Source organism: Lissotriton helveticus, chromosome 1_1 (assembly GCF_964261635.1).
Source record: "Lissotriton helveticus chromosome 1_1, aLisHel1.1, whole genome shotgun sequence".
Taxonomy (NCBI): domain Eukaryota; kingdom Metazoa; phylum Chordata; class Amphibia; order Caudata; family Salamandridae; genus Lissotriton; species Lissotriton helveticus.
Window position 1 is genome coordinate 1,939,665,819 of NC_136057.1, and position 25,736 is coordinate 1,939,691,554.

At 48.8% G+C, this 25,736-nt stretch overlaps 1 protein-coding gene across 4 annotated transcripts in view; it reads right to left on the reverse strand.

Moving 5' to 3' along the window:
• The window catches only part of LOC144755092 (uncharacterized), a 306,910-nt gene that overhangs the window by 253,149 nt on the left and 28,025 nt on the right, over positions 1–25,736 (reverse strand). For all 4 annotated transcript variants that reach the window (XM_078643592.1, XM_078643601.1, XM_078643611.1 and 1 more), the window contains exons 3-4: positions 14,082–14,144; positions 13,052–13,234 (exon numbers count right to left, since the gene is read on the reverse strand). In XM_078643592.1, the coding sequence (XP_078499718.1) occupies positions 13,052–13,234; positions 14,082–14,144 (246 nt within the window). The remainder of the gene's footprint in view (positions 1–13,051; positions 13,235–14,081; positions 14,145–25,736) is intronic.

Sequence of the window (25,736 nt, forward strand, 5' to 3'; positions counted from 1 at the left end):
AAAATGAGCTGTGTAGCTCAGAAAGGGATGTTCTTTTTACATAATTTGTATTTAATAGAATTGGGAAGCAGTAGCGCAGTCTCACAGTTGAGATAGGGATTAACATACACTGGTGACAACTTTTGAATTGGCTTTAAAACCATTCAAAGATGGCTGCAGCATCTACGTGGGATGTGGTGGACTAAGTGGCAGCTGGAGCCCTATAGCACTGCTTGTCATTTTAAAAAAAAAGCATTGACATAGCCAATAGGTCTCCCCTTTGGGACCTTATAAGTGTTTAGTTGTCCAGTACAATATCCTTGGTGCAACAACATCAAGTGGCTAAACAGTTATAAGGTCCCAATGGCGAGACCTTTTGGCTATGCCATTGCTTGTTTGTTTTTTCCTCTGTTTCATTGTGGTTGCCAGGTAATCTGCTGTGGAGCCTCACATGATTTTTCTCCCACCCCATGGGTTTCTTTTGTTATTTAAGCTTTGTCTTATTAGATTTTTTATTTGTTTATTTAATACTTGTGCTCAATCATGCCGGAGGATGGTGATGAAGTAAAAATGTTGCCCCCCCCCCCTGGAAAAATTTCTGCGGACGCCCATGGATAGCGGTCAACATGGTGGGCTCCTTCAGAGATGAACCCAAAACAATCAACACGGATACGGAGGACAGTACACTGCACTCAGAACACAGCATGGTCCTGTTTCCGACTGTGACGCCAAGAGCAGCGGACGAACTACTGGACAATGGACAGGAGTAACTGACCAACACGGAGTAACCTGTGACTCCGTGTCCTATTGATATCCTTTGATTGTGACCTGCATGTGGCTGGGATGTGCGGGGTGGAGGGTGCGGGTCCTTTGAGTGAATGGGAGGTGTATGTTTCTGTGATACTTGGCGGTTAGGCCCACTCTACAGAATTAAGTATGTCTCCCATGACAGCTGTATTCTGTTATCCTATCAAAATTGACTCTTGCTGGCTGGGATTACCTGCCGATGACAAGGAGGGCAACCTCCCCATCCCCCCCCCCCCCCCCCCCCCCGGAGGCCGACAAGAATTATAGCTCATATAAAGACTTTCCCGGCGGCGCCGTTGAGCCGACAGCGCAGAACTGTAAGACTACGTGGATAGGGGACATGCTAAGCCAACCCCCCAAAGGCGTATGCACCAATGTTTGGTTTGTTATGGTTTACATTCCATGGTTCGGCACAGCAGTATTTTCAAGCTGCGCCAAAAGAGTTCAAGTTTGGGGTGGGCAGAAGTACGTCTCCTGGCTATTGCAAATAATACCTGTGCTACAGATGAGGGCACTGTTTCTCAGGGCACTTACTGCCGAGTATGGCTGACACTATAGGGAAGTACAGGCTGGCTACCTGGAACGTGCGGGGACTTGGCGCTATACAGAAGAGTCACAGAGTACACGCATTCTTCTGTGGAGCAGTGTGGCTCACTGGTTAGAGGTGGCAGGCCTGAGAGCAGAAGTCAGCCTGGGACCAGGGTTCAATTCCCGACGCGGCAGGGTCGTGGACCTTGGTCAGCAGACTCGATAATTCTCGCTTCGGTGCTTACTCTAATCAGGGGTTCCACTCGGCAACTCTGGGCATTAGCTTGCCTAATCTCCACAACGGCCCCACCAATTCCGGGGATGCCTGGCTCCACCTTGGGGACTCCCAGCAAGGGACCATTCCACAGGGAAAGCCAGGACGGGTTCCCCAGAGTTATACAGCGCCGGGACGCCCCGTTGCTGGGGCAGCTGTGCGCTTTACAAGTATACTACATTTACATTTACATTACTCCGACAGCATGCCCATATTGTCTTCCTGCAAGAATCCCACTTAACACAATCCGAGGCACACACACTGCGAAAGAAGTGGAGGGGAGCTGTATTTTCTACGACATACTCTGCTTTCTCCAGGGGGGCTACCATCTGGGTGAGACACGGTACTCCCTTTGTTGAACTAGAGAGAAAGGTTGACGACCAGGGAAGGTATATACTAGTGAAAGGTACAATGGACGGCACACTAGTGGTTCTGGGCAGCGTATATGCCCCAAACTTTGAACAAGATGCGTTCCTTGCGAGGGTGGGCCGAGCGCTGGCTGACTGGGTGGACATCCCTTGGATCCTGGGAGGGGACTGGAATTTGGTCGTAGACGTAGACCTGGATAGGTCACATCCCCCCCTCCAGACGACAGGTATACATAGGTTGACGGACTCTTATAGGACCTGGCTCCAGGGCTGGGGACTGATAGACATATGGCGAACACTACATCCGACACATAAGGAATATTCCTACTATTCCCCGGTGCATGCCCTACATACCCGATTAGATAGGTTTTTGTGTACTAACTCTCTGGTGTCCAAATGTGCATCCTCAGACTACCTGGCTAAAACCTTCTCCGGCCACAGACCTCGGACACTCGATCTGCAGTGGGGAAGGGTGCAGTCTCCAGTGCCTACCTGGAGACTTAACCCGTTACTGTTGGAAGACGGTCCCTTCCGCGCATCCTTGTCGGATACCCTGGACAATTATTTCCGTGAGAACTTGGACTCGGCGACTTCTAACTTAACGGTGTGCGACGCTATGAAGGCTGTGATAAGGGGAGCAGCCATAGGGCAGATGGTGGGTGCTAGGCAGGATATCCACAGAAAGCTGTGCAACGTTGAGGACCGCCTGAAGACCCTGGAGGCGGCGGTAGGTGAGGACCCCGAACGCAGGGAGGAATTGCAAACGAGTAATATAGAGCACGCCGAACTTTTGGAGACGCTAAGAGTTATTGATCATAGAGACTTCTTAAGTAGGCAACAGGCCGAATCGGACAGATCGGGCGCTCTACTGGCTCGGCTGATACGAGACAGTCCCGAGGCCCCAGTGATTACACAAGTTAGGGACAGCACGGGAAGAATGGTATCTACACAGTCGGCCATAAACAATGCCTTTAGGGACCACCTCAGTACATTATACGCCTCCCCCCCCCCCCATGGAGGACCGAGAGGAGATGATAGCCTTTATGAGGGACCTACCTTTCCCAGTCCTGTCCCGAGATGAACAGGCAGAGATGGACGGACCCATTACACAGCAGGAAATCAAAGTGGCCATCCGGTCTCTTAATCGAGGTAAGACTCCCGGCCAAGATGGACTACCGGTAGAATTTTATCAAACTTATTCCACAACCCGAGTACCCGTCTTGGAGAAAATCTATAAGGCATCCTATGAGTCTGGTCACCTACCTGCCTCGACGATGCAAGCCTCAGTTATCTCAATCCCAAAACCCGGTAGGGACACCCTCGACCTAACTAATTACAGACCCCTCTCAATGCTCTCTACGGAATATAAAATGCTCAGTAAAGCCATAGCTCTGCGAATACAGGCCCACCTCCCGGCCCTAATACATCCGGATCAATGCGGCTTCTTACCGGGGAGGAGCACGTCCCAAAACACGAGGAGGCTCCACGCCCTTATGGCTGCTGCGCCGCTGGCTCTCCCTCGGGCCGGCTGTGTCACACTAGACCTCCGACAGGCATTCGTATCCCTGTCATGGACATTTATGTTCGAGGTCTTGAAACGTTTTGGCCTCCCCGACTCCCTAATACGGTGGATTCGGCTACTGTACACGCGCCCAACGGCCAGAGCACGCACTGGCCGACACGTCTCCTCTAGTTATGACATCCACCGAGGTACCCGGCAGGGCTGCCCGCTGTCGCCCCTGCTGTTTGTCCTGACCCTTGAACCCCTGGCGATCGCCCTTCGGACCAGGATGGATGGGGTGGGCATTTCCATCAGAGGAACGCACAACCTAATATCAATCTATGCCGACGACATCCTATTATATTTCAAGGACCTGGAGGAGTACCATTCGGCCCTCGTTACTATTTGTGACCGGTTTGCAGCTGTGTCAGGCCTGGCGGTCAATCCGGCGAAATCGGTGGGGTTTTATTTCCAGGAGGGACAGAGGCCCTCCCACGTTCAATTGGGTGACTCTGAAATCCCGATAGCGCAGACCACATTCAAGTATTTGGGCGTAAACGTTTATAGACGACCGGAAGACCAGATTGAAGGTAATATCCGGCGGGCCAATAACGGCCTTCCTAGTAGTGTGCAATTCTGGACGTCCTTGCCGCTGTCCGTCATGGGTAGGATAGCGGTTTCTAAAATGGTCATGCTTCCCCGCATGCTATATTACTTTGTAAATCTGCCGGCTCTCCTCCCGCAACACATATTTAACACACTAAATACGATTTTGATTACCCTCATCTGGGGCTCTGGACGGGGGAGAATAAGTCTCAGAAAACTTCAGGGAGGCCTTGGTGTACCGGACCTACGTGGTTATTATTATGCGAGTCAATTACAGTGGTTGTCGCGCTGGGTGGCGGGTAGGAACCTGCACGAAATTGATTTCACCGGAGACCAGTTGGCACACGGAGAGCTGCACTCCCTCCTATTGCCCAAGGCCAAGATACCCCGGGATTGCATCCTCTTTTGCATACCGCCCTGATGTGCTGGCGAAGGGCCCTGGCGTACACGTCGACGGCCCAACCTTATGCCGATAATATTCCCCTGTTGGGATTCCCGATGCCGCAACGACGGCTGACGCACCGCAGGTTACAGCCCTGGACGGAAGCGGGAGTGGATAGAGTAGGTGACCTGTTCGGAGATGACACACTGTTAGACCATGCTTCCTTTGTACAAGCCACATGGGCTCCACCACAACTATACTTCCTACATGCCACTGTGACACACTACGTACGACATACATGGGCCCCACAGCGCAGCAAACCCGTGCAACACAAACAAGTGCACCTCCTTCATTACATGGGGACAGGGGGACACTTAGTGCAGTGGTTATACACTGGAATTAGAGAACACGCTGCTATGCCTCTTAACACACTCAGAGACACCTGGACGCTTGACACAGGGGAGGCTCTGACGGATGGGGCCTGGAAGATCGTTCTGGAGCACCCTAGAAGGGTGTCCAGGAATGTGAAGTTTAAATTTATACAAGCCATGGTGCTGCATAGGGCATACCTTACCCCCCAAAGACTGCACAGGATGTTCCCTGCCTCTCCCCATTGTTGTCCCCGGTGTCAGACGGATGAGGCCGGCCTTCTCCACATGATGTGGTCCTGCCCACGCCTGAGCGGTTATTGGAGACAGGTCCGACATATACTCCACACTGTCACGGGTATGCAGATACCGGAGGGAGCGTTGCCTAGCCTGATCGGACACAGGAAAAGACCCAAAGGGCATAGGGCCCCACTGAAGCTCCTGGACTTGGCACTGTTGTTGGCAGTTAGGGCGTTGACCATGAGATGGAAGTCTGCAAGACCCCCAGCTGTAGAGACTTGGCGATATGAATTATTAAAGTGGGGCAGGGCTGAGGGCGTAATTCTCCGTAGGGAAGAAGAGAGAGGGCTACGGAAACACCCGATTGCACAAGATTGGGAGCAGATGCTGCTGGAGCTAGAGAAAGTATATTTGACGCCCTCCCAGACGGAGACCTCATAACTGAGACTGTTGGACGGGAGAGGGTGTGACTGGGAGAAGAGCCTTGTCCATGGTACGCACAGGTTTGCCAGATGATGACGAGCACAAGTTTCTAGACGTGTCTGTTTTTCCGAGATTCCTAGGCCAATGGTTACAGTGCACGATGGGTGGAGAAGCCAGGAGACGTACGAGGGGTGGGGAGGGGGGGTGGGGAGTTGGAGGGGATGGGAACTGGTTATGACTTGACTATTTGGGACCAATGTTGCAAAGACGCTGATGGGAAGTATGATATTACCAGTAAGGACCCACATGTGAGAACTTATTACTTTTACATGGAGTAACCTATGTTGTCAGTGGCGTTTTGTATGTACTCAGCTAGGGGAGACAATAAGTCAGATGCCTAAAGTTTAATGGGAGAAAACGAGAAAAGACTGTACAAGGACAATGATAGATGTTTGTACAATGTAATATCTGAAAGCAGTAATGAATAAAGAGTTTAAAAAAAAAAAAAAAAAAAAGGTGTGAATAAAACCAATCTTGCGGCTACATTGTCTTGTCTGAATATTTTAGGGCAAGCCTAGCGCAGCGCACATGAGCTGCTATATGGGAGGCTTCTTGTAAGCACTCCAAACTTTCCCCTAGACTTATCCGTGTGGGCCTGGCAACTCCCACATATTCCATTGGCCTTTGCGTGTGGCTTTCAATAATGAAAGCACGCAATTGGCCAAAGACGGGTGCATGTCCAGCCTTTTCTCTAAACGTTCACTCCCACAGTGTTTGGGTCTCGGGAGCGAGCAGCAGCTGCATTCCTCCCTCATCATGGATAATTAAACACAGCGTGGTCGCTTTCACTTTAGCAGTCGCAGTTATTTTCCTTTGCTGCTTTGCTTGGTGTGAGTTTGTTTACTTTCCTTTACGGCGCAGCGTTATTCGCGCTATAATGTTTTTTGTTTAATTTTCTTTGGGCACTCTGGTATTGTAAACTCTTTGCCACTCCCGCCTGTCTTCAGCATTGCACCCGCTTTATAAACGTTGAGCTAACAACATTTTTTTTATTGGTTTACATTCATTTATGCGGAACGTGTATTGCAAACACTTTCCCGCTCCCTTCTGTCTTGTTTTTTCAACTCGGCGCGGCCTCCGCTTTATGGGGGTCGCGCTATAACTTAAATATGCTCAGAGTTTGTTCCCCCTTTCCCCGTGCAGACGCTTCCTATACGCCCATTGTACTCCCTCCTTCTCCCATCCATTCCCTTCCTGTGGCTTTTTTCCCCCCGACGCGGTTTCCACTTTATTGTTTCTTGTAGATTCTTGTAGAGCAGCGGTTGCATTTCAATAAATACTGCCTGTCCCCAGACCTGCCGTTAGCAGCCAGACAGAATGGTTTTACGTGCCCTGATAAACCAGGGCTGCTTCTTTGTTTATTGTCTAAACACTGTAGCATGCCTTTTCTGTGTGCTAGGGGCAATTACAAGGAAATGCGATGAATACTTTTGGCTAGGTTATCCAGCAGTTGGACGGATTTAAATATCTTGCACTACGTTACAGGATTCACAGCCTGAGGTGTGTTACATTTAAAAACATTTGCAGCCTGTGGCAGTTGTTTACTGTACACAGTGCTTCTTTAACAAGTATTGGCATAGCCAATAGGTCTCGCTTTTGGGACCATATAAGTATTTAGTTATGCAGCACAATATACTTGGTGCAACATCATCAACTGTTGCATGGCTAAACACTTATAAAAGGTCCCAAAGGCGAGACCTATTGGCTATGCCAATGCTTGTTCTTTTTGGAACCATTTCTGAGGTTGAACAGGTGAAGGAAAGGAGAAGAAAAAGAGGGCAAGTGCTGTTCCAGCAGTTGAGGAGGAGCAGAATAGAGGAGAACGAGGCTAGTGAGAAAGAGGAGAACGAGGCAAGCGGGGAACAAGGCTAGTGAGAGAGCGGGGAACGAGGCTAGTGAGAAGTGAGAAAGCAGGGAAGGAGGCTAGTGAAAGCAGGGAAGGAGGCTAGTGAAAGCAGGGAAGGAGGCTAGTGAAAGCAGGGAAGGAGGCTAGTGAAAGCAGGGAAGGAGGCTAGTGAAAGCAGGGAAGGGGGCTAGTGAAAGCAGGGAAGGGGGCTAGTGAAAGCAGGGAAGGGGGCTAGTGAAAGCAGGGACGGAGGCTAGTGAAAGCAGGGACGGGGGCTAGTGAAAGCAGGGAAGGGGGCTAGTGAAAGCAGGGAAGGGGGCTAGTGAAAGCAGGGAAGGGGGCTAGTGAAAGCAGGGAAGGGGGCTAGTGAAAGCAGGGAAGGGGGCTAGTGAAAGCAGGGAAGGGGGCTAGTGAAAGCAGGGAAGGGGGCTAGTGAAAGCAGGAAACAAGGCTAGTGAAAGCAGGGAACGAGGCTAGTGAAAGCAGGGAACAAGGCTAGTGAAAGCAGGGAACGAGGCTAGTGAGAAAGCGGGGAACGAGGCTAGTGAGAAAGCGGGGAACGAGGCTAGTGAGAAAGCGGGGAACGAGGCTAGTGAGAAAGCGGGGAACGAGGCTAGTGAGAAAGCGGGGAACGAGGCTAGTGAGAAAGCGGAAGAACGAGGCTAGTGAGAAAGCGGGGAACGAGGCTAGTGAGAAAGCGGGGAACGAGGCTAGTGAGAAAGCGGAAGAACGAGGCTAGTGAGAAAGCGGGGAACGAGGCTAGTGAGAAAGCGGGGAACGAGGCTAGTGAGAAAGCGGGGAACGAGGCTAGTGAGAAAGCGGGGAACGAGGCTAGTGAGAAAGCGGGGAACGAGGCTAGTGAGAAAGCGGGGAACGAGGCTAGTGAGAAAGCGGGGAACGAGGCTAGTGAGAAAGCGGGGAACGAGGCTAGTGAGAAAGCGGGGAACGAGGCTAGTGAGAAAGCGGAAGAACGAGGCTAGTGAGAAAGCGGAAGAACGAGGCTAGTGAGAAAGCGGGGAACGAGGCTAGTGAGAAAGCGGGGAACGAGGCTAGTGAGAAAGCGGAAGAACGAGGCTAGTGAGAAAGCGGGGAACGAGGCTAGTGAGAAAGCGGGGAACGAGGCTAGTGAGAAAGCGGGGAACGAGGCTAGTGAGAAAGCGGGGAACGAGGCTAGTGAGAAAGCGGGGAACGAGGCTAGTGAGAAAGCGGGGAACGAGGCTAGTGAGAAAGCGGGGAACGAGGCTAGTGAGAAAGCGGGGAACGAGGCTAGTAAGAAAGCGGGGAACGAGGCTAGTAAGAAAGCGGGGAACGAGGCTAGTAAGAAAGCGGGGAACGAAGCTAGTAAGAAAGCGGGGAACGAGGCTAGTAAGAAAGCGGGGAACGAGGCTGGTAAGAAAGCGGGGAACGAGGCTAGTAAGAAAGCGGGGAACGAGGCTAGTAAGAAAGCGGGGAACGAGGCTAGTGAGAAAGAAGCTAATGAGAAAGCGGGAAAAGAGGCTTGTGAGAAAGAAGCTAGTGAGAAAGAGGGGAAAGGGGCTAGTGAGAAAAGCTAGTGAGAAAGAGGGGAAAGAGGCTAGTGAGAAAGAAGCTAGTGAGAAAGAGGGGAAGAGACTAGTGAGAAAGAGGGGAAAGAGGCTAGTGAGAAAGAGGGGAAGAGGCTAGTGAGAAAGAGGGGAAGAGGCTAGTGTGACAGAGGGGAAAGAGGCTAGTGTGACAGAGGGGAAAGAGGCTAGTGAGAAAGGGGAAAGAGGCTAGTGAGAAAGAAGGAAAAGAGGCTAGTGAGAGAGGGGAAAGAGGCTAGTGAGAAAGAGGAGAAAGAGTCTAGTGGGAAAGAGGCTAGTGGGAAAGAGGGGAAAGAGGCTAGTGAGAAAGAAGGGAAGAGGCTAGTGGGAAAGAGGGGAAGAGGCTAGTGAGGAAGAGGGGAAAGAGGCTAGTGTGACAGAGGGGAAAGAGGCTAGTGTGACAGAGGGGAAAGAGGCTAGTGTGACAGAGGGGAAAGAGGCTAGTGTGACAGAGGGGAAAGAGGCTAGTGTGACAGAGGGGAAAGAGGCTAGTGGGAAAGAGGCTAGTGTGACAGAGGGGAAAGAGGCTAGTGTGACAGAGGGGAAAGAGGCTAGTGTGACAGAGGGGAAAGAGGCTAGTGAGAGAGGGGAAAGAGGCTAGTGAGAGAGGGGAAAGAGGCTAGTGAGAGAGGGGAAAGAGGCTAGTGAGAGAGGGGAAAGAGGCTAGTGAGAAAGAAGGAAAAGAGGCTAGTGAGAGAGGGGAAAGAGGCTAGTGAGAAAGAGGAGAAAGAGGCTAGTGGGAAAGAGGCTAGTGGGAAAGAGGGGAAAGAGGCTAGTGAGAAAGAAGGAAAAGAGGCTAGTGAGAGAGGGGAAAGAGGCTAGTGAGAAAGAGGAGAAAGAGGCTAGTGAGAGAGGGGAAAGAGGCTAGTGAGAGAGGGGAAAGAGGCTAGTGAGAGAGGGGAAAGAGGCTAGTGAGAGAGGGGAAAGAGGCTAGTGAGAAAGAAGGAAAAGAGGCTAGTGAGAGAGGGGAAAGAGGCTAGTGAGAAAGAGGAGAAAGAGGCTAGTGGGAAAGAGGCTAGTGGGAAAGAGGGGAAAGAGGCTAGTGAGAAAGAAGGAAAAGAGGCTAGTGAGAGAGGGGAAAGAGGCTAGTGAGAAAGAAGGAAAAGAGGCTAGTGAGAGAGGGGAAAGAGGCTAGTGAGAAAGAGGAGAAAGAGGCTAGTGGGAAAGAGGCTAGTGGGAAAGAGGGGAAAGAGGCTAGTGAGAAAGAGGGGAAGAGGCTAGTGAGAAAGAGGGGGAGAGGCTAGTTAGAAAGAGGGGAAGAGGCTAGTGAGAGAGGCTATGTGAAAGAGGGGAAGAGGCTAGTGAGAAAGTGGGGTAATAGAGAAAGCAGGGTGAGAGAAAGAGAGAGAGAGAGAGCGCGTTGCCAGCGGCCTCAGCGCCAAAGGCAAAACATGAGTACATTTTTATCAAAGCCCCTCAAGCTCTCTTAGTCAGGCTGTTGGGGAACATACCATGGGGCAAGGGGCCCATTTCAGTCCATCTGTTACAGCTGGAAGGATTCACAAAGCTGGATTACAGGTAAAACAAAGTGGCGCAATAATGCGCAAAATGTCAATTTTTGTGCCACAAAATTTGTAAATCTATGCCGCAATATCCTAGGGGTCCATCTTGTAACTACAACCCCGCCCCACCTTTCTCAACTGACTTAATAGGCATGAAACCTGATGCTATAGCACTGGGCTTAATTTTCTAACTGCCTGCCACATTTCTTGCTTATTTAAACACTGCCAAAGTTATTACCAAGTGAAATGTTAATTGCCCTTCCCTCTTTTAACGTTGCCCCGTTGATGTATTAGCAAACAATTTGAGATCCAAATAGAAAACTATTCTTCTAAACTGCTGCCTTATTTTGTGCAGATTGGATAGAAAGTGTCAAAGTTATTAACAAATGCACACTTCTGTGTCCCCCTTTAATGGATCTGCACTAATTCGGAAATACTAAATGTAAGCTTAACATGCTGAGCATATCATAAAACAATGCCAATGTTATAAGCAAGGGGCATGGCAAAGAAGGCAATGGAGTGACAGCCTTTCAGGCAGGTTCTGTTTACAACTGCAGGACACCGCCATCCCTGCTTGGCAGCTGCAGTGGAAGTCTCTTGAGAACTTTAGTCCCTCAAAATCACTGAATAGCTCCTAGAGCACGAGATACAGGACAGAGTGCGGCCCGACTATGAATCCAAAATGGCGAGCGAATGAGTAGGAGAAACGTGCGGCCCTCTGGCAGGACCCCACTGAGCCTGACCATCTATCCTGAAGTGAGACTCATCCCCTACCAGCAAACAAACAACTTGAACAATAAATCGGAATCACCCCTACAACGCAGACAAGCATATTGGCGCAGGGAGGTACCGCCGTATGCAAAGGCCTGAGGTTGGATCTATGTGCACAGAGGTCAGGGGATGAGCCCCTGTGAACACACACTGCTGAGGTGCGCTTGCAAGCCCCATTTGAAAGGGCAGCTTGGTCCGCCGGCTGAGCTAAGTCCACCAATAATTCAGGCCCGCTGCACAAGCCCCTCTATGTTGAAACAAAAGTCTGCTATCCTACGATCAAACAAGCAAAACAGAGGAAGCAGAGTCATCCCGCAGACATTTACAAACATCCAGCCACCACCTAGTGACAGAGTTTCCCCTCTTGATATCGACAATATAACCAGTAAAGTTCCTCAGACAGAGGGGCCTAGACAGTGGAGGACCTGGGTGTGAGAAAGTGCCTCTTTTGACATGGTTAGCCCGCCACTTCTTGCCTGGAAAATGATGTGGTTTCAATTGAAACTGCACAGCATCCCACAAACAGGTCCCCTGTGCCAGAGCTCCTTCCCTAAAACTGTACCAAGGATGGGCACTTCAGCCCTCTCTACAAGTCCCTAGTAAATGGTACCGTGACACCTAGGGCACTGGGACTGAGGAGGGAAGGCCATGCAAACTGCCACTGCAGCCTGCATGCCCTGGTGCAGAGACAAAAAAACAAAGTTGACATAGTACCTACCTGTGTGCCATGCTAAGCAGTACTGCCTGTGGTATAGGTAAGTCACCCCTCTAGCACGCATTACAAACCCTAAGGCAGGGTGCACTATCTTTCAGGTGTGGGCATATCTGCATGAGTAAATATGCTCCTACAAGGTTTAAGTCTATTCTCAATATTGTAGGTGTCAGTGAAGCCATAGAGTACATGGGCTGGAAACTCAACAACTCTAGTTCCCTACCATGATGGCTTTACTGAACCCAGGAGTGGTTGGTACCAAACAGCTCCTCTCAATTCATCCACATTGATGCCAGTGTGAGATTTATTGAAACATGTACCCAGAGGGCACCTCAGAGGTGCCCCCTGAAAACATACCAATACCGGTGTAGTCTCTGACTGGCTTTAGGCAGCCTACCAGCACCAGACATGTTTCTTGACCTCGGAGTTGAGAGCCCCTGCTCTCGGAGGCCAGAAATGAAGTACAACCTGGGCAGAGGTGTAATACCTTCTCCCCCAGGATCAGCATAGTGCTTGAGAGGTCAGCTTCAAAGGCCTTGCCTTTGTAATGCGAACCGACCCTCTGCTGCTAGCAGCAGATGGCAGCTCCCAGTTTAAACCCCCACTTTTGGAGGAGAACCGGTGGGAAAACTTTGCTAGAGTAGGAGGTGTGCTCCTCTGCCCCAAATCCATTACTGGTGCAAGAGGCAAATTGAAGCACATTTTTCAGTGCCCACCATTTTGAAGATGCCAATAACACTTAAATCCTATGAGCTACAAGGACATTGCGACAGTGATGATTAAAAATATGCCAAAATCAGGTATATCTGTCTTTCAGACTACTTAAAGCAATGGGTAGCTGGATAAATAACCAATATTTGCATCTTTTCAGCATGAGCACTGAAATATGCACATTTTACAAAATCAGCAAATTGTTCACACGTCTTCACACCCAGGCTCCGGTCCCCACCCCGACACTTCACGTAGTTCTTAAATTATCATGAACTACAGAGGCTTAAGTTCAGTCATATGATGCTTATTACTAATGATTTCAGAGCAATCTCGAATGCACCAGTAAGATGCTCTGTAGCTCATGGACAGGAAAAAAGGATCCTTCATTTTCTTGAAGGACTGACTGCTTACCTTTCCTCCGATAGCTCCTGGATGTTTCCTGTGAATATGGTTCACGTTGCTTTAGGTCAAGTTTCTCTGGAGTGTGAGGCTCTTTGACCTCCGGTGTGCGGGGTTTCCGTTGATATTTTGCATCAGGTGTACGAGCTCCTTGGTGACCACTGGTATCAAGCACATCTTCATGTATGATGGAAGCTATTAGGGGGGAAAAAATCAAATGTTTGCTAACAGAAACGAATAGGTGAGCCTATGCCCAAAGCTCACCACCTACACCATCTAAAGCATTGTTTCTCAAGCAAAGTTGGAGCGTACTCAAGCAAGCATCTGAACTGCACCATCAGAAAACGAACACTACCCAAGGCAAAGGAACAGAAAAGAATATATGTGCACCACTTAAAGACAGGCATTCATGGATAAAACCTGTGTGTTCATCTACACTATCACCATCACAGTTCATTATCCTAACTTGCAAAATGGCATGTTTGTTACAGCATTCCTTAAATAAGATAGGAAAGAAATTAGTGCAAAGGAGAGCGAGCTGGAATGAGAGGGGTGGGGGGGGGGGCAGAGGCACACACTACTCCAAGTGGGACAATTATTTGAAAACATTGGAAGCTAAACCGGAGAACCATCCCCCGTGAACAGCAGGATCTCGGAAGCAGAATAACCGATACAGGACTGCCCACAGGAGGAAAACGGGGGATCCAAGGGGGGAGCACAGAGAAGATTGAAAAAGTACCATAAAATAGTCCATGTTGAGACTTAGAAGTCCTATGAAAAGTTCGTTGGAATCCTCTGCTGGTACACTAATCCTATGATACAGCGCTCACAGTATTGTTGATAAAGTTAATGTGCTTCAATAGTTAATACACACTCATACATAATTCTAAGCACCATTATTAATGCTTATATACCTATGGGCACGTCATACTCTGAGCACTGGAAAGGACGAGAAACATGGTGCGGGTGCTGAACAGTTCATGTGCAATGTCAGAAGTTGTATAAAAACAATAAATAACTACATTAAAAAAAAAAATCATACCTTCCCCACGTCTCTTGATTGATGGGCGCAGTAAACTGCTTATATCATCGCTCTTGGTATCACCTAAGTGAGTCAAAGAAGGCAGCAGTTAATTATACTTCATACATTTCTATCAATAGATATCTACCTTGCACAAACATCAACTTGCAGTGATTGGAATCCCCCACAGATCTTTACTTGTGTGCAAACACATCTGCACAAAGGATAGTCACAATCCCCTTACACTTTCCTTAAGATACATCTTTAGACACACTATCTCCCAGCTCCATCATCTCATGGTTGGTCCCCCTCCAGTTTGCTTTAGTGGTTAAACTTGTGGTTTATGGTATTAGAGAAAACAACAAGGTAAATGTCACAACGTACAAGGGAATATCACACCGGCTCTCTTTTTCTGCTTTGATGTTCCCAACCGAACCGGGAAATTAAACCCTGAGGTTTAGGAGAACTGTCTGACTCCTTCACAGGATTTAAGTAATATATTTACTTCTCATCTAATCCGGACTAACAAACTTTTGAAATGTTGGTGATTTAGAAAAGGTTGAAGTACTTAAGGATTTAGATATCTGTTGACCTAACCCAGCTGTCTGTTTGGACCTACTTATAAATCCATAATGACAACTCTCAGGAGCAACAAGCAGAGATGGGTTGCTAGACGATACCTTGGTTGGGGAAGGATGATGTCTACAAAGATGAACCTGCTTTGGAACCACCTGCTTCCATTTACAATGTGTCCCACAGTTACACCACAAAATGAAGTTACTGGAGGTGTTAAAAGATTTGACTGGACTGGAAAAAGGTGATGATGAGTTCATGGGTACTCTCTACACAAAAGAAGAAAGGATGTTGCCATACAAAGGGCTATCACAGCACAACTGAGCGTTTTTTTTTAAACTCTGTTTATTAATGACAGGGCAAATAAAGGGGTTACAGACTGAAGCAGGATAAACTTTTCACGTCTCATCTTACATTGACATAAGGATTACAACAAAACAGTCATTACAGTAAGTTAGGCAGAAAATTACAAGCCACTATTTCTCACCCACCTCCCTCAATCAGAAGCTGTGTCAGATGCAGTCAGAGGCGGAGTACAAATATCCCCTCTGTACTTATTCCAGGCTCCCCATATTCACTCCCACTTTTTGGGGAACGCCGGCTTACATATGTCTCCTTCTCTGCCAACATGGCCCCATCCATGACTCTGCACCTGTCATGAAGAGTCGGAACGGACTGTGAGGCCCAGAATTTGTCTATATTACGCTTGGCAAACATTCCAAGCGTCGCCCGTTCCTGCAATGCATGATTGAGATTCGTGGGTTCCCAAATATTTAACAAACTGCTTTTGGGCTCTGATAGGACTGAAACTCCACCCACTTGAGAAACAGTTCGCAGGACCGCTGCCTAGTAGGGCACTATTTGTGGGCACTGCAACATGGTATGGTAGAACGTGCCCTTCGCCCCACAGTTCCTCAAGCAAAGCGAATTGTCAGCACCCCTATTCTGTGTAGTATCACCCTGGTGTAGAACGTGCGATGTAGTATCTTCAGTTGCACCAGTCTTAGTCTGGAGGATATCGCTACTTCGCGCGGGGACGCCAGCGCCTCCGGCCAGTCTGCGTCGTGTAATTCCCCCAATTTGTTAGACCATTTTACTTGTTAGGGTGCCATGGGATCTGGTAAATTGTTAATGAGTTTGTGGTAAGTGAGAGAAGTGGCCTTCTTGTCCACATAGTCTGTCAGTAACCTTTCCTCCAGGGGGGAGGCTTCCGGAAGTGTGGTACCTGTTGGTATAAACTGCCATGAGTGCATGCCTGATCTGGGTGTATTGAAATCTTTCAGAGGGCGCCAACTCATTGTTCCTGCAGGCGGGCAAAGAACCACGTCACCCTTGATCCACATATCACCCACCGTAGATATCCCGATGGAGTCCCAGTGGTGGAAACCCTTACTATTCCTGAGTCTTCCAAGTCGTTGTGTTTCCCAGAGTGGGGCGAGCTGGGTTTCAACTCCGTCCCAACCAAGTTTCCTAAGGGCCAAGTACCAAATCTGGACTGAGTGCGCCATGGGACCAATTAGTGGGGTAGTCTGCTTTTTAATGTATAGTGCCCCCATTATGCCTCCCTCCCCCAACCCATGTCTATCTGCTCTAAACGCGAGATCTATTTGCGGGGCGTGTATCCATTGATTAAGTACCTTCAACTGCGACGCCCAATATAATTGAATATTTGGAAGCGCTATGCCCCCACTGTAAGAAAGTGGCTCTGTATATACTGGACCAAAGTACACAATGTCCACAGTACCCAGAGGTATGGCAGAGGCTAAAGTTACTCTCTAAAGTGGTAGCTCGGTCGAGCAGTAAGGCAGTATCAGAGGACAGTGTAAAGCATTTGTGGTACACACTCAGTCAGCAACTGGTCTCACACACTCAAGAACAGAACTCTAGGCCAATTGTTTTGTATATAAAAATATATACTTGTTTATTTTAGAACCACAAGTAGGTATCGTAAATACTTCCTCAGAACTAGATGATGCCACAGAATACTTTCTAATAGCAATAGACTTTGAAATGCAATCGATACAGTTGTTGCAATATGCAACACAAATTAAACACAAAAAAAATTAAGCTTGATGAGTAGTTTTAAGTAAATGCAAAAGAATTACTTTACGTATGTTTTTCTTACTCAGGCGTATTTCCTGTAAAAAGTTGAAAGAAATCGTTTTTGTTACACAGGCGATTTTTAAGGAATATTTGTACGTTTTGAAAATCGAATTTCTGGCAAAAACCAGGCAATGTATTCCTATGGAGGAAAATTGGGTTAACAGTAAATCACGGTTATAATTACTTTTGAAGGTCAGTGCTGGGCACAAAGATCCAGCACTAGGGTCTCTCCTGGTAGCAGGTGAGTAATTTCATTTTGATGTTCGGACGATTTTCAAGGAATATTTGAAAGTTGCAAAACTCGACACTTAGAAGAATTTCGAAGTGAAAACCAGCCAAGGTTACCCCAGGGAGAAAATCAAGTTATTGGTCTTTGGGTAAGTACTCAACTGGAAGAGGTAAGGTTCTGGGTGTAGACTAAGGAGTCTCCCAGGGTCAGGTAGGTACAGTGGTTACACCCTCAGCTGCACAGGGGCAGCCGGGTGCAGAGAGAGTAGGCCCAATGTTAGCCTATGGCGGGCAGGGGGCCTTTGGTTGGTGGCTGCTAGCAGGCAGACCACGAGGCTGTAGGAGCTGGGCTCCTGGTCACTCACACAGGGCAAGTGGGGAAGTAAGATAGGATAGTTGCTGCACTCCTAGTGGCACTCGGACGGCTGGGTGCAGGGTGCTTTTGGGCCTTCGGGCGCCCAATGTATTTCAAAGGAAAAGCTGGTTGACGAACAAAGGCTGCAGGCTCGGGGACGGAGATTCTTCAGGTGCGACCACCAATTCGAGAGGTAAGTTGGGAAGCTGTAGGTTAGGTAGGTACCCCAGAGGAGGGCACAGGCGCCGGCAGTGCGCCGGGGTGTCTTTTGGTGTCGGGAAATCTTACCCTCAGCTGGTCGCGGTTGGAGGGGTCCCTGGTTGTGAGGCTGCAGGCGTCGTCAGGATTGTCGAGGAGGGTCCTTGGGTGCTGGATTCTTGGTCACAGTCGCCGGGCAACGTCCTCAGGGTCTTTGCTCACTCAGGCACAGGCCGGGCTCGGCGGGTGCAGAGTGTGCTGGATTCGCGGCTCCTGGCTGGCACCAGGGGTGTTGCTTGTTTGAGCAGTACCACTGCTCGTGGGAGTCTCAGTCTTTGGATGAGCAAGGCAGTCAGGTACTCCGGGGTTTTTGAGGTTGCTGACCGCAAGAGACACCAGGAATTAGCAGGAGCAGGTTCGAGGGTTGACAGGCCTATAGGCTTGGGCCAAGTCAGTTGGTGTCATCCTCTTGGTGTCCTCCTCTTCTTAACAGCTGCACGGCAGGTCTTCTTTCTTCTTGTTCCGGAATCAGGATCTGTGGAGAATGCCGTTTTCTCTTTTGCTCCTGGGGCCATGCCAATCTTTCAGTACCCTGCAGTTAAGTCAAAGGTACTGAGAAATTTAGCTGCCCCCAATTCGTCTATCAACTCATCTGCTCTTGGAATAGGGTGAGCATCTGTCTTTGTGACAGAGTTCTATAGTCCACACAAAACTTCATTTCTCTCTTTCCACCCTGTGGATGAGGCTTGGGGACCAGAACCACTGGGCTAGCCCAGGGGCTCTCAAAGAGTTCAATAACCCCTAACGCCAGCATCTTACTGACTTCAGCTTTGATGCTTTCCTTGACTTGGTCTGACTGTCGATAGATCTTGTTTTTGACAGGTGAACTGTCACCAGTTTCCACATCATGGGTACACCAGTTTGTCAGACCAGAGGTCAGGGAAAAAAGACTAGCATACTGTTGCAAGACTTGCTTGCAGTCAGTCTGCTGTTGGGCAGAGAGGGTGTCTGAAAAGACAACTCCATCTACTGACCCATCTTTTGGGCTGTAAGAGAGGAGATCAGGTAGAGGTCCTGTTCCTCATCAGTCACCATCAGAATGGTGATGTCAGCCTTGTCATTGTAGAGTTTAAAGCGGTTCACGTGGATAACCCCTTTGGGTTTCCTGCTTGTGCCTAGGTCAACTAAATAAGTGACCTCACTCTTCTTTTCTAGGATAGGGTAAGGGCCACTCCATCTATCCTGGAGTGCCCTTGGTGCCACTGGCTCCAAAACCCACACCTGTTGTCCAGGTTGAAATTCAACCAGTGCAACTTTTTGGTCATACCAGTGCTTCTGAAGCTCCTGGCTGCCCTTAAGATTCTTGGATTCCTTTTCCACATACTCAGCCATTCAGGACCTTAGGCCAAGCACATAGTCCACAATGTCTTGCTTGGGTTCTTGGAGAGGCCTCTCCCAACCCTCTTTCACAAGACAGAGTGGTCCCCTCACAGGATGACCAAACAGAAGTTCAAAGGGGGGAAACCCTTCTCCCTTCTGTGGCACTTACCTGCAAGCGAAAAGCAGGCATGGCAACAGGACATCCCATCTCCTCTTGAGTTTTTCAGGGAGTCCCATGATCATGCCTTTCAATGTCTTGTTGAACCTCTCAACAAGGCCATTGGTTTGTGGAATTGTATGGTGTAGTAAACTTGTACTGCACTCCACACTCCTTCCACATGTGCTTTAGGTAAGCAGACATGAAGTTGGAACCTCTGTCTGAAACCACCTCCTTGGGAAACCCTACCCTGGTGAAAACACCCAGGAGGGCCTTGGCTACTGCAGGAGCTGTTGTAGTCCTAAGTGGAATTGCTTCAGGGTTCCTAGTAGCATGATACACTACTACTAGAATGAACTTGTTCCCTGAGGCTGTGGGAGGTTCAAGTGGACCCGCAATGTCCACATCTACCATTTCAAATGGAACCCCCACCACAGGTAGTGGTATCAGAGGGGCCTTTGGGTGGCCACCTGTCTTGCCACTGGCCTAACAGGTAACCCAGGGGCTAACAAACTCCTTCACCTTTTGGTGCATCTGGGGCCAGTAAAAGTGACTAACTACCCTTTCTCAAGTTTTGGTTTGCCCCAGATGTCCAGCTAGGGGGATGTCATGAGCTAAAGTTAGGAGGAACTCCCTGTACTTATGTGGCTCTACCACCCTCCAGGTGGCTCCAGGAGTGGGGTTTCTTGCCTCAGCATACAGTAATCCCTGTTCCCAATAAGCTCTGTGGGTGCCACTGACATCTCCCTGGGTTTCTGAAACATCTTGCTGCCTCAGGCTTTCAAAAGTGGGACAGCCTTGCTGACCCTGGCACAGCTCTTCTCTAGTGAGGGACTTAAGCAAGGCCCTAACAAGACTTAGTATTTTGGAAAAAACAATTTCAGAATTCTAGAGGCAATTTATGAGTTCTGTTGTGTGATCAGATGGTAACCAAGTAGTCCAACAAATGCAAGTTTGTGTACCACAACTGATACACCAAGTAAGAAAGTGGCTCTGTATATACTGGACCAAAGTAAGGTACAGTGTGCACAGAGTCCACAGTCCCCAGAGGTATGGCACAGGCTAACATTAGATATAACCTTACTCTCTAAAGTGGCAACTTGGTCGAGCAGTAAGGCAGTATCAGAGGACAGTGTAAAACATTTGTTGTACAGACTCAGTCCGCAAATGGTCTCACACACAAGAACTGAACTCTAGGCCAATTGTTGTGTATATAAAAAGATATACTTGTTTATTTTAGAACCACAAGTAGGTATCATAAAAACTCTCTCAGAAAGAGAGGATGCAATAGAATACTTTCTAATAGCAATAGATTTTGGAATGCAATTGATACAGTTGTTGCAATATGCAACACAAGTTAAACACAAAATAACATTGAGCTCAATAGGAAGTTTTAGGTAAATGCAATAAAATTACTTAACGTATGTTTTTCTTACTCAGGGCCGGATCCTGGATTCAGCCCTGGTGCATTTCCTGTACACAGTTAAAAGAAATCGTTTTTGTTACACAGGTGATTTTTAAGGAATGTTTGTACGTTTTGAAAATCGACACTTAGAAGAATTTCTGGCAAAAACCAGGCAATGTATTCCTATGGAGGAAAATTGGGTTAACAGTAAATCACGGTTATAATTACTTTTGAAGGTCAGCTGGGCACAAAGATCCAGCACTGGGGTCTTTCCTGATAGCAGGTGAGTAATTTCGTTTTTGATGTTCGGACGATATTCAAGGAATATTTGAAAGTTGCAAAACTCGACACGTGAAAACCAGCCAATGTTACCCTATGGAGAAAATCAAGTTATTGTTCTTTGGGTAAGTACTCGACTGGCAGAGTTAAGGTTCTGGGTGTAGACTCAGGGGTCTCCCATGGTCAGGTAGGTACAGTTGTTACACCCTCAGCTGTACAGGGGAAGCCGGGTGCAGAGAGAGTAGGCCCAATGTTACCCTAGGGGGGGCAGTGGGCCTTTGGTTGGTGGCTGCTAGCAGGCAGACCACGAGGCTGTGGGAGCTGGGCTCCTGGTCACTCACACATGGCAAGTGGGGAAGTAAGATAGGATCGTTGCTGCACTCCCAGTGACACTCGGGCAGCTGGGTGCAGGGTGTTTTTGGGCCTTCGGGCGCCCAATGTATTTCAAAGGAAAAGCTGGTTGACGAACAAAGGCTGCAGGCTCCGGACGGAGATTCTTCAGGTGCGACCACCACTTCGAGAGGTAAGTTGGGAAGCTGTAGGTTAGGTAGGTTTCCCAGAGGATGGGCACAGGGGGCCGCAGGGCGTCGGGTGCAGAAGTGTCTTTTGGTGTCAGGAAATCTTGCCCTCAGCTGGTCGCTGTTGAAGGGGTCCCTGGTTGTGAGGCTGCAGGCGTCGTTAGGATCGCCGAGGAGGGTCCTTGGGTGCCGGATTCTTGGTCACAGTCACCGGGGGGACGTTCTCAGGGTCTTTGTTCACTCAGGCACAGGCCGGGCTCGGCGGGTGCAGAGTGTGCTGGATTCACGGTTCCTGGCTGGCACCAGGGGTGTTGCTTGTTTGAGCAGTACCACTGCTCATGGGAGTCCCAGTCTTTGGATGAGCAAGGCAGTCAGGTCCTCCGGGGTTTTTGAGGTTGCTGACCACAAGAGATGCCGGGAATTAGCAGGAGCAGGTTCGAGGGTCGACAGGCAAGTAGGGCTGGGGCCAAGTCAGTTGGTTTTGTCCTCTTGTTAGCAGCTGCAAGGCAGGTCTTCTTTCTTCTTGTTCTTCTTTCTTGTTTCGGAATCGGGATCTGAGGAAGGAAGGTTCAGGGTGCCTCTAAATACTAAATTTAGGGGTGTTACAGGTAAGGTAAGGTCTGGGACCAACGGGTCCCTTTCCTGGGGCGAGTACACCCCCTATCCTGCCACTCTCCAGTGGGTGGGGGGGCAGTAGCCTAGTCCTGATTGGGCAGGGCTCCCCAACTTCAAGATGGCGGTAGCTTGGAGCTGTGCTTCACCCCGCCTCCCCCACCTGAGGGGTGGGGTTGGCAGAGGCTGGCAACCAGTAAGTGCTGCAGCTCTTTGGGGTCTTCTCTAGTCACAGTGCCCTGTTTACCTAGGGTACCATTTACCAGGGGCTGACTGTGGCCAGAGATGCCAATTGGGTTTAGGCTTCAATGCAGTTTTTAGGGAAGCAACACAGGCCCTGGGTACCTGATTGGCAGGAACCCAGGTCACAGTCAAAAAGTGGGGGCACTTTCTCACACCCATTGTACCAGCCCCTGACAAATTTATCCATGTCGATGCGTGCCGGTTTGTTCCGCCAAAGTAAATTATAGACTTCCGTCGCAATCGCCTTGCAGTAGCTTGGTGGAACAAGAAACGGGGTACAACTGAGCGTTTTTGAAGATCTAAGTGATGCCTTCGAAAGCTCACTGTGTGGTCCATTATCTGGCTTCTATTACAATGACTGGAGAGGTTAACAAACATGGGTGAACGAGAGGATGGTAACAGTAAACTTAGCACAAAACATTTTTTGGAAACTTTTTTTTATACATACATTTTTCAAAACTTAAAACAATAAAGCAGAAAATATTCCTATCTGCGCATCTTGGAATTCTAATGTCTGGTAAGCACAAGAAATTGTTTCTACTGTGCAACTTCGTTAACTTTGTTGACTTTGCCACCAGAGCCAAACTAGATAGTAAGAGTTGTGAAAACAGAGTGGCATCTTCCCTACTCTATAGTTAAGAGCTGCTGTACCTGAATTCTGAGAAAATAATTCCATACACTTATCAGACTAAATTTTTCATTATGGTGGTGACTGACACCTGTATACCAGGTAACGGTTAAAATACATTAATGCAGACGGTTTATTTGATAACGGGATTGGTAATATCCTGAATGCACTCAATATTAATGCATAAACTTAAACCTTTTCATAAGACCTCTAGGGGAAAAAAAAACATTCTTGATGAACATCCTAACAATCTCTTAGTATATACTTACCGTAAGAACTAGGGGTGCTCTATGGCTCTGAAAAACATGCATGCCTGTGGCTGTTATAAGCTGTCACAACATGTCACTGGATGAATCCGAGGGTGAAACATCAATTCAACTGTTCACAACGGGGGTGATACTTACCTTGATGAGGAGTATACAGACGCTCAATAATGGGATTGTTGACAGATATTGGCCCCAAAAACTGGAGCTAAAATTAATATTATCTGTAGGACTACTGGATGCTGCCGATATTGGGAAGAGTCAGATACTGAAAATCTAATTATTACTGCATCATTGAGGCTGATGTGATCACTATCCAGAGGTTTAGAATCAGGGAGCATTGGTTACTTTGGTGAAGACCTCAAAAGGGTGGGGGTTGTCTTCTTTAGCCTCTGGTGGTCTTTTCTTCATTTTCTAGGTTGAGATCCTAATAAAGAACATAGCCACAGGGGTTAAGGCAATACAACTTCCTTCCTTCAGGATAGCTCAACCACCAGGAGGCTCCCCATTATGATATAAATTATGCTTATTGCAGCAAGGGTGCTTGTGCAAGGAGATGTTACAAAGGCCAGGGATTATTTTGTTATGACAAGGCGCATATCGTGGTCCAATGGGCACTCCCCGTTTATTCACATCACTCCAAACCCCTCCATAAGATGAAAATAATAGAAATAATGTCAGTCCTAATAAGACTAACACAGTGAAGAGGCAGAGAATGGGAAAACCCTTGGGTATGAACCTCTATAGGGTGCCTAGGGATGCTGAACAACTGAAATGCTTAACATAAGTCTTTATATCATTAGGTTACGAGAAGCAGTTCCCTATAAGATCCTTCTTATTCATTCATTTATTTATCCATTCTTTATCCAATGTTTTGCCTGTTTCCGTGCACTTTTACTTTTGTCTTTTTAGTTCCTCTCATGTGGTAGCCTCAACTCTTCGGAAGAGTCAATATAGGCACCAGTCCCTGAGCGCAAGACAAGAAGGACATGTGCATCCGTTATTCTAAGTCAATTTATCTGACTGGCCTGAATTAACATGAATATTTTTTCTGCAAGCATATATTATCCCACTCTAGTGCTAGGGATGGTAGGTTAAACTCTGCTTGTATTTCATTTTTTGTATTGATTTCTGTGAGGGGTCATTTTGCAAAAAAATCCTCCTCACTATACTCAACCATATTTTTTCTTCCCCTACACTGTTGTAAGGCTTCTCTGTTGCACCTTGCTGAGCAGTCACTTTTTGATTTATTTATTTTATTAAGGGCCAAGCAGCTGCTGTTTGCCAACCTAATAGTTCCAAAAGGCAAGACCTATTGGCTTTGCCAAATGTTTGCCTCATTGTTCCATATTTAAACTTCTCGTAGTATGAAGGCCAAAGCTATTCCACACGATTTCGGTACGATGGCCATGGCAAATTGTTCTCTTCAGATTGCAACATACCACTAAATATCACGAAGCAGCAAATCATGTAAACTACAGACTAAAGCCAGCTGACATTTAAATGCATCTACTCACAAATGTGAGTAATCCCTCAAAAATTAAGTGCATTTTTTCCAATACTATTCTAACTAAAAACTTGTTTATAAAGTATCTAAAGCTGCATTAAACGCAGTATATAAAAAAGTTCCTGTCTGCACTGATTAAGGGAAAACAGATTTTTGCTCTCTGTTGGACAGGCCACATGAAGGGCTCGCTCCCTCCCCGCAGGACAGGGCCCGGGCCACCGTCAGCACCATTGCCCGGCCCAGCCGCCATCTTGGACACGGCACCACGCGGCCGTGCGGCCTCAGCCCGACCCCGACCCTGGGCCTGGCCAGGCCCCGACATCCCGGCACCACCCTCCACCCAGGAGGTGAACGGCCCACTTGGCAGGTCAATGGGAGTACGAAGTGTCGATGGCTCTCCCCCGCCAGGTGCCGAGCACCCCCAGCCTCCTCGGGCGCTGGCTCCACCCCCCTGCTGGGTGTCTGGACTCCCTCATCCCAGACCTCCCGACCTCCAAGAGCGAGGGTCCGGACATCAAAGGGCGCCAGACCTATAACTGAGGCAGCCCCAGGACAGGAAGGCAGTTGTATCCTGGAGTCGAGAGACACCGCGACGAACTCATCCTTGACGGACTGCTGGCGCTGCCACAGCCCTGCCTTGTGAACTATTGTCCTGCCTGCTGGCGCTGCCGCGGCCCTCTGCAACCTTCATCCTCGTTGGGACCTGCTGGCGCTGCCGCGGCCCGTTGTAACCTTCATCCTCGTTGGGACCTGCTGGCGCTGCCGCGGCCCGTTGTAACCTTCATCCTCGTGGGACCTGCTGGCGCTGCCGCGGCCCGTTGTAACCTTCATCCTCGTGGGACCTGCTGGCGCTGCCGCGGCCCGTTGTAACCTTCCTCCTCGTGGGACCTGCTGGCGCTGCCGCGGCCCGTTGCAACCTGCATTCTCGTGGGACCTGCTGGCGCTGCCGCGGCCCGTTGTAACCTTCATCCTCGTTGGGACCTGCTGGCGCTGCCGCGGCCCGTTGCCACCTACGACCTCTTCGGGACCTGCCGGCGCTGCCGCGGTCTGACCCCTCCGAACACCGAGCTCGAGGATTGTGAGCCATCACCGTTACACCCCCGTACCCGTGGGTACCCAGACTGTCCCGCTACCCCCTTCCCCTACTAGAGACTAGAATTGAGAGGATCATCGTGTCCTGATTGCCTTGTATCGTACCACTCTACTCCCAGAAGTGCCTATAAAAGG